Source organism: Hyla sarda, chromosome 4 (genome assembly GCF_029499605.1).
Source record: "Hyla sarda isolate aHylSar1 chromosome 4, aHylSar1.hap1, whole genome shotgun sequence".
Lineage (NCBI taxonomy): Eukaryota > Metazoa > Chordata > Amphibia > Anura > Hylidae > Hyla > Hyla sarda.
Window position 1 is genome coordinate 190,739,935 of NC_079192.1, and position 9,559 is coordinate 190,749,493.

Below are 9,559 nucleotides of genomic sequence, written 5' to 3' on the forward strand. Positions count from 1 at the left end.
GTCAGCCCCGATCCTCCTTATTTTCCTGGTCACCGGGTCACTGGAGATCCGTTTTACCCGGGATCTTTGCAGATCGCGATCGCTGACATGGGGGGGCGGTGGTCCCCTTCCGTTCAACGCCCTGTTACTGAGCCCTTAAGTAACAGGATGCCCTTGGTACTAGTGGGGTTAAAAGGTCAAAAGATTAAAATACATAAACTAAGAAGACACTGTGAAGTACAGGGATATACTCGGCAGGCCTGGAGAGATATTTTTCTAAAAGATGTTTTTATGTACTTGATGTATTTCTAGGTGTATATTAATATATATATATATATATATATATATATATATATATATATGTATATATATCTATATGTCAAAGAAGAAAGCAGCACTCCTAAAGTGTGAGTAGGTGCCTCCAGCTAGGATCCGGGTCCCAGATCCTGCATACCTAGTTCCAAGGAAAATGCTGTGGCACTCAAGGTATGGTGAAAAAAAGAAAACTATTTATTCATCCCAAATGTGCAAAGAGCTACGTTTCGATGGTCTCACACCATGTGCTCTTTGCACATTTGGGATGAATAAATAGTTTTCATTTTTTCACCATACCTTGAGTGCCACAGCATTTTCCTTGGAACTATATATATATATATATATATATATATATATATATATATATATATATATGTATATATATATATATACACAAATCAAAAAAATGTTGCAGTCTCTTGTAATACCTTTTTTATTGGACTAACAGAATTTTGTAGAGACAAGCGTTCAGGATTCCGCCCTTTATCAAGTCCAATAGTCAAGGACTAATGATCAAAGGACTTGATAAATTATCAGGGAGGAATCCCGAAAGTTTGTCTCTACAAAATTCTGTTAGTCCAATAAAAAAGGTATTACAATCTGCATCACTGGACTAATACGGCTACTCACATTTACTATACAGATATACACATACCTGAAGATGGTTTAGAACCCTGTGATGTCACACATGCTTGTGATGATGTCACCGTAAGCTGTACAAGGAGGTGCGCGCCGGCTGCAGCCTCTTCAGTGTGTTTTGCATTCACAACCTGTGGTGCAAAGTGTTTGTTAGAGAGTTTCTATTTGCGATAGAGAATTCAAGATTTTGACCGTTCCTTGTCTGAAGAGAGAACCACAAGGTAAGTCTCAGCCTCTTCTATTCATACATACACAGGGCATTTTGTTTGTCAGGGTTTTTTTTTTTGTTGTTGTTGCTTTTTTTTAGCATAAAAAGCAAGAAATTAATTTCCAAAAGAAATAACAAAAATTATATTCCTCATAGTATTGTGACAATACTTGGCTTAGGCATTAAACATAATAAAACGCACAGATAGTATCATGACCAGAGATTTTTCTTGCAAAACTGCTAAAATGCTATTATGCCCAAAAAAGCCCCCAAGAAAAAGAGTCCTAATTCATGATGTTCTAAAAGATATAAGTCTATGAGAAAGATTTGGTGGTGTAGTAAAAGAATGACAGAAAGATTAGGGCAGAAATATAATAGTATATAATAGAATTCTGTGTGTACTAACAATAGAAATACTCTGGGTACTCCGAAAGGGAAAACATTTTTCAAATCAACTAGTGGCAGAAAGTCATATAGGGTACGGATAAATCCCAATGAGGTGGGGTAGGTTCATTATTAGTAAATGTATATAGCGGGATAGCCCAATTGTATCTACAGTATGAAGTTCACATGGCCCAGTGACCATACAGCCAAGCCCTTATAATCCGCCATTACTAGGACAGATTCAGGGTTGTCAGATATTACTAGGACCGGAGAGGTTTAGGGTTATCAGATATTACTAGGACCGGACAGGTTCAGGGTTATCAGATATTACTAGGACCGGACAGGTTCAGGGTTATCAGATATTACTAGGACCGGACAGGTTCAGGGTTATCAGATATTGCTAGGACCGGACAGGTTCAGGGTTATCAGATATTACCAGGACCGGACAGGTTCAGGGTTATCAGATATTACTAGGACTGGACAGGTTCAGGGTTATCAGATATTACTAGGACCGGACAGGTTCAGGGTTATCAGATATTACTAGGACCGGACAGGTTCAGGGTTATCAGATATTACTAGGACTGAACAGATTCAGGGTTATCAGATATTACTAGGACCGGACAGGTTGAGGGTTATCAGATATTACTAGGACCGGACAGGTTCAGGGTTATCAGATATTACTAGGACCGGACAGGTTCAGGGTTATCAGATATTACTAGGACCGGACAGGTGCAAGGTTATCAGATATTACTAGGACCGGACAGGTGCAGGGTTATCAGATATTACTAGGACCGGACAGGTTCAGGGTTATCAGATATTACTAGGACTGGACAGGTTCAGGGTTATCAGATATTACTAGGACCGGACAGGTTCAGGGTTATCAGATATTACTAGGACCGGACAGGTTGAGGGTTATCAGATATTACTAGGACCGGACAGGTTCAGGGTTATCAGATATTACTAGGACCGGACAGGTTCAGGGTTATCAGATATTACTAGGACCAGACAGGTTCAGGGTTATCAGACATTGGAAACCTTAGGGAAGACGTCTCCATATAAAACACTTATAGAGAAGCGTCTTCTTCTGAGGCTGCGATGGTCTTAGTGTTATCTTGTGGTTCTGTGCTGGACATTTCTGCTCTGTATGAAGGATCTATTGTATAATGACAGGAATGATGTCATGTTGTCTAATGTGTTCACTTATCTCTCTCTCTCTAGTGTTTTCAGGCTCTGACCTGTGACCATGGCCTCTCCACAAGACCCATTGCTGAAGGAGGAGGAAGAAGCAATGGAGGACCATAGTGATGTGGATGTAGAAAAGGGCGATATCCCTGAGAGGCAGAACCTGCCATCTCTAAGCGTGATGTCCACCGCACGTTCCATCATCACCGTAGTGATCCTCGCCTTTGTTAATTTGCTCATCTATGCAAATCGCTCCAGCGTGGCGGGGGTGCTGCCTTATATACAGAAAGCATATGACACCAATGCTAGTCTGTCCGGCTTATTGAATACATTGTTCATTGGAAGCTACGTGCTGGTCGCACCAATTGCCGGATATTTGGGCGACCACTGTAATAAGAAATATACTGTTTGCGCAGGAGTCATCGTTTGGCTGAGCATGACACTTACCCTGTCATTCATCCCTGACGGGTACTTCCTGCTCTTCCTGCTGACAAGTGGACTGGTTGGAGCCGGAGAGGCGACTTTCTGCACCATCGCCCCCTCCATCATTGCAGACCTTTTTACAAGTGACCAGCGGACCCGCATGCTGAACGTGTTTTACTCCGTCATACCTGTAGGCTGCGGACTAGGATACATCATCGGGCCCAAAGTGACTGATGCAGCAAGGGGTGATTGGCACTGGGCGTTTCGGGTCACCCCTGGCCTGGGCCTCATAGCTGTGGCTTTGATGATTTTGGTCACAAAAGAGCTTCCGAGAACGACTACAAACGGGAAGAAGAAGAACAAATCCCAGAAGTTTGCCAAATGGGCGACAGATCTGAAAAAACTATTTAAAAATCAGAGCTTCATGTTAACCACCATGGGTTCGACGGCGGTATCCTTCATAGTGGGAGCCATAGGTGTATGGGGTCCGTCATACCTGACCCACGCACGAACACTCCTACAAGAGAAGGACCCTTGCCATGCTGAACCGTGTGACTATCACAACATCCTAATATTTGGTGTGGTTACAGTCGTCTCTGGCATTCTGGGAGTTGTAGCAGGGTCAGAGATAAGTAAAAGATATCGCAAATACAACCCACGGGCGGACCCGCTTGTGTGTGGCTGCGCGATGATGCTTTCTGCCCCTTTTCTTCTGTTGGCATTGACTTTTGGCAACATCAGCCTCGTTGCCACCAACATCTTCATCTTCATCGGAGAGACGCTTCTGTCAGTAAATTTCACCCTCATATCTGACATTATACTAAAAGTAGTAACTCCGTGGAGGAGATCTTCAGCCCTTGCCGTGCAGATGACAATCTATCACCTCCTAGGTGACGCCGGCAGCCCGTACCTCATCGGCCTGATATCTGACACCTACGAACGAGGATATGCCAAATCCCCTCTTCTGAAATACCGCAGCCTGGAGTATGCCCTCATGACCTGCACCATAATGGCAGTCATCGGAGGGGCCTTCTTCATGGCCACGGCCCTATTTATAGAGAGGGACGAAAAAGAAGCAGAGATGGAATCAGAACCTCCGTCATCCTCCTCCTCCTCACTGCTTCCTGCCGATGAGGACCGTGCTTCAGACTGAGGAAAAGTCATTGCTTACCTTTATCTCGTTTGCTTCATTAAAAAAAAAAAATTAAGAAAAAAATTGCTCCATTTGTTCTATGTTCCACTTTACCCCATATAAATATTCTCTACCTATCCAACTGTGTCCAAACCCCAAATAGAAAAATGTACTTGTGCTTGTGTATGTATGTGTATGTGTTTGTGTGTATATGTGTGTGTGTGTGTTTTTGTGTATATGTGTGCATGTGTTTGTGTGTATATTTGTGCATGTGTCTGTGTGTATATGTGTGTATGTGTTTGTGTGTATATGTGTGTTTTGTGTATGTACATGTGTGTATGTGTTTGTGTGTATATGTGTGTGTATGTGTTTTGTGTATGTACATGTGTGTATGTGTGTGTATTAGGGCTGCAAGATATGTGTAATTGTGTTTATGGAGGTAAATATTGTGATTTCGATATTATAAACAAATGGTGAAGTTCCCCCTATTTAATGTCCAATCCCCCTATTTTATATAGCCATCTCCCCCCAATTTCATGTTCACTGACTAAACATAAAATGGAAGGAATTGGATATGAAATGGGGAGAAATTTGCTTAACTCCTTGGGGACGGAGCCCATTATACCACTGTCACTTTAAGCATTAATAACTCTGGGATGCTTTTAATTTTCATTCTGATTCTGAGATAGTTTTTTTCGTGACATATTCTACTTTATGTTAGTGGTAAATTTTTGTCGATACTTGCATACTTTCTTGGTGAAAAATTCCAAAATTTGATGAAAAAATAGAAAATTTTGCATTTTTCTCACTATGTAGCTCTCTGCTTGTAAGGAAAACCGACATTCCAAATAAAGTATATACTGATTCACAAATAAAATATGTCTACTTTATGTTTACATCATAAAGTTGACATGTTTTTACTTTTGTAAGACATCAGAGGGCTTCAAAGTTCAGAAGCAATTTTCCAATTTTTCACAAAATTTCCAAAATCTGAATTTTTCAGGGACCAGTTCAGTTTTGAAGTGTATTTGAAGGGCCTTCATATTAGAAATACCCCATAAATGACCCCATTATAAAAACTGCACCCCTCAAAGTATTCAAAATGACTTTGAAAAAGTTTGTTAACCCTTTAGGTGTTTCACAGGAATGGCAGCAATGTGAAGGAGAAAATTCAAAATCTTCATTTTTTACACTCGCATGTTTTTGTAGACCCAGTTTTTCAAACTTTACAAGGGGTAATAGGAGAAATGCCCCCCAAAATTTGTAACCCAATTTCTCTAGAGTAAGGAAATACCTCATATGTGTATGTCAAGTGTTCGGCGGGCGCAGTAGAAGGCTCAGAAGGGAAGGAGCGACAACGGGATTTTGGAGAGTGAATTTTGCTGAAATGTTTTTGGGGGGCATGTCACATTTAGGAAGCCCCTATGGTGCCAGAACAGAAAAAAAAATGCCATGGCATACTATTTTAGAAACTACACCCCTCAAGGCACTTAACAAGGGGTCTGGTGAGCCTTAACACCCCACAGGTGTTTGACGACTTTTCGTTAAATTCGGATGTGTAAATGAAAAGAAAAATTTTTCACTAAAGTGCAGTTTTTTTTCCAAAATTTATAATTTCTACAAAGGGTAATGGGAGAAAACCCCCCTCAAAATTTGTAACACAATTTCTCCCGAGTACGGAGATACCCCATGTGTGGCCCTAAACTGTTGCCTTGAAATACGACAGGGCTCTGAAGTGAGAGAGTGCCATTCGCATTTGAGGCCTAAATTAGGAATTTGCAATAGTGGTGGACCCGGTTACAAGGATGGCGCTTGTCTCAACCAAAACCCTACAGCAGTGTTTCCCAAACAGGGTGCCTCCAGCTGTTGCAAGCCTCCCAGCCTGCCAGGACAGTCTATGGCTGTCCGGCAACACTGGGAGTTGTGGTTTTGCAACAGCTGGAGGCGCCGTTTAGGAAACACTGCCGTATGAGATGTTTTTAATTTTTATTGGGGGGGGGGGGGGGGGCGACGTGTAAGGGGGTGTATGTGTAGTGTTTTACTCTTTCTTATTTGTTAGTGTAGTGTAGTGTTTTTAGGGTACATTCACACAGGCCGGGGTTCACAGTAAGTTTCCTTGAAGGAGACCATCAGTAAACCCACCCATGTGAATGTGCCCTGTATATTCACATGGGGGGGGAGGGGGCGCCCCAAGGAGGGGAGGGAGCCCCAAACCTTCAGCTGTGGCAAAATGACAACTCCCAGAATGCACTGACAGACTGTACATGCTGGGAGTTGTAGTTTTACAACAGCTGTAGGCACACTGGTGGGGAACCACTGAGTTAGAAAACAGACTCTAGCTCAGTAATTCCAACCCATGTGCCTCCAGCTGTTGGAAGACTATAACTCCCAGCATGTACCGTCTGTCAGATCACTCTGGGAGTTGTAGTTTTGCAACAGCTGGCGACACACGGGTTGGAATCACTGAGTTAGGAAACAGACTCTAGCTCAGTGTTTCCCAACCAGTGTGCCTACAGCTGTTGCAAAACTACAATTCCCAGCATGGCCAGACAGTTAGGGATGCTGGGCGTGTAGTTCTGCAATATCTGGCCCTTCAGATGTTGCAGAACTACAACTCCCAGCATGCCTGGACAGTCTGGGCATGCTAGGAGTTGTAGTTATGCAACAACTGGGGAAGAACAGTGGCCTCCAAACTGTAGCCCTCCAGATGTTGCAAAACTACAACTCCAAGCATGCCTAGGCTGTCCAGGCATGCTGAGAGTTGTAGTTCTGCAACATCTGAAGGGCCAGATATTGCAGAACTACATGCCCAGCATCCCTGACTGTCTGGCCATGCTAGGAGTTGTAGTTTTGCAACATCTGGAGGGCTACAGTTTGGAGACCACCATATAATGGTCTCCAAAATGTGCCACTTCAGATGTTGCAAAACTACAACTCCCAGCATGCCCAGACAGTCAGTGCATGCTGAAAGTTGTAGTTTTGCAACATCTGGAGGACCACAGTTTAGAGACCACTACACAGTGTGGGCTGTGTGGGCATGCTGGGAGTTGTATATTTGCAGCTTTTAGAAGGCCACAGTGAAGATCACTTATCGCGATCTTCACTGCAGCCTTCTCCGTCGCACTTTCCGGCCGCCACTCAGATGATGACGCCGCTGCTCCGGGATGCCGCCGCCTCCGCCGCCGCAGGTCCGGGTAAGCCGGGCCATGCCCCCCCCCCCTCGCCGCCTGTGTTCCCCCCACTCTGTACCGACTTCGATCAGTGGGCAGAGCGGGGGGAAATGAACTCTAACCCCCCGCCTGCCATTAGTGGTCAGCCTGACCGACCAATGGCAGGGGATAGGAGGGGGTGGCAAAACTGCCACCTCGCTCCTATCCTTTAGGCTGGTCGGAGCTGTATCTATTTTCCGGGAGATCGGGTCACCAGTCTGAATTGACCTGCGATTTGCTGTGATCGCCGACATGGGAGCATTGCCACGGGATGCCTGCTGATAGATATCAGCAGGCATCCGGGTCCGATCACCGCCCGGCGAGCGGCAGTGATCGGAAATACGGAGGGCGTATGGATACGCCCTCCGTCCTTAAGTGACGGGACGCGAGGGCGTATGCATACGCCCTCCGTCCCCAAGGAGTACTCTGCCCTTAGACATGTTATCTCCTCTCCAGTGGCGTAGCTATACAGGTCGCAACGGTCGCCATGGCGACCGGACCCGTTAGCCAGGGGGCACCGCCATCAATTAAGGCCTGCACCGCCATTAATTAATCAGTATGACTGCAGCCGCTGCTACCAGACCTGTCCGTCTGGCAGTAGCGCAGTCTACATGAGGAGGACCTGGGGTGGGACCTGAGTGACTATCCCACCCCTGCCTTTCCGCCGCATTAAGTGAGTGGAGGGGGGGGGGGCATGGCACGTATGGTGCCAACAGTAAGCCCTGCCTCTCTCCTTCCGCAGTGACAACTAGTCACACCGCCTGCAGGACCATCAGTCACAGCCTGATAATCCGTCCGCAGGACCGTCTGTCTGACTGCTTCCCTTTCCTCCGCCCTGTATGAGTAAACCCTGCGCATTATAAATGAACGGTGCTGCAGCGCGCAGCGCCGTTCATTTATGGCAGTGTTCTTCAACCTGCGGACCTCCAGATGTTGCAAAACTACAACTCCCAGCATGCTCGGACAGCCGTTGGCGGTCCGGGCATGCTGGGAATTGTAGTTTTGCAACATCTAGAGGTCCGCAGGTTGAAGACCACTGATTTAAGGCATGCCTATGAAGTTAGCGCAGGAACTCCTGCGCTCACTTCATAGTAGTTGCGCATAGTGAAATCCTCTGATGTCAGAAGCCAGTGTTTTCCAACCATGGAGCCTTCGGCTGTTGTAAAACTACAACTCCCAGCATGCCCAGACAGCCTTTGGCTTTCTGGGCATGCTGGGAGTTGTAGTTTTGCAACAGCAGGAGACACAAGACTACAAATCACAGCATTCCCAAACAACATTTGGCTGTTTGGGCATGCTGGGATTTGTAGTTTTGTGTCTCCTGCTGTTGCAAAACTACAACTCAAGCCAAAGGCTGTCTGGGCATGCTGGGAGTTGTAGTTTTGCAACAGCTGGGGGTACCATGGCTGGAAAACACTGGCTTACAGTAAATGTCTTAAAGGATTACTCCAGGATGCAAAAATTGTCATTCAGACTGCCAGCAGTAAAATAATAAATATACATACCTGCTTTCGCTCCCCCGGTGCCTCCAGTAACCCGCTCTGGCCTCCGCCCCGATCCTTTTCCTGGTTGCCGGTGGTCGGTGAGTCACTGTTACGCCGAGCGCTCCGGGTCCCCGCTCCTCCCCGGAGCGCTCGCTACACTTCCCTCACTGCAGCGCCCCGGTCGGTTCCACGGACCCGGGGCGCTGCGTTACTACCTCCGGCCGGGATGCGATTCGCGATGCGGGTAGCGCCCGCTCGCGATGCGCACCCCGGCTCCCGTACCTTACTCGCTCCCCGTCAGTTCTGTCCCGGCGCGCGCGGCCCCGCTCCCTAGGGCGCGCGCGCGCCGGGTCTTTGCGATTTAAAGGGCCACTGCACCGCTGATTGGTGCAGTGGTTCCAATTAGTGTTTACACCTGTGCACTTCCCTATATCACCTCACTTCCCCTTCACTCCCTCGCCGGATCTTGTTGCCCTAGTGCCAGTGAAAGCGTTCCTTGTGTGTTCCTTGCCTGTGATTCCAGACCTTCTGCCGTTGCCCCTGACTACGATCCTTGCTGCCTGCCCCGACCTTCTGCTACGTCCGACCTTGCTTCTGTCTACTC

At 46.3% G+C, this 9,559-nt stretch overlaps 1 protein-coding gene across 1 annotated transcript; it reads left to right on the forward strand.

Moving 5' to 3' along the window:
- Window positions 1–1,054: 1,054 nt before the first annotated feature.
- On the forward strand, window positions 1,055–4,344 carry LOC130368843 (protein spinster homolog 1-like). Its single transcript, XM_056573150.1, has 2 exons — window positions 1,055–1,154; window positions 2,744–4,344. Exon 2 carries the CDS (start codon window positions 2,769–2,771, stop codon window positions 4,281–4,283), a length of 1,515 nt encoding a protein of 504 aa, XP_056429125.1. The 5' UTR covers window positions 1,055–1,154; window positions 2,744–2,768; the 3' UTR covers window positions 4,284–4,344.
- The last annotated feature ends 5,215 nt before the right edge of the window (window positions 4,345–9,559 follow it).

What these genes read in the sequence shown, in the direction of transcription:
- LOC130368843 (XM_056573150.1), top strand. Translation starts at nt 2,769, where the DNA reads ATGGCCTCTCCACAAGACCCATTGCTGAAGGAGGAGGAAGAAGCAATG.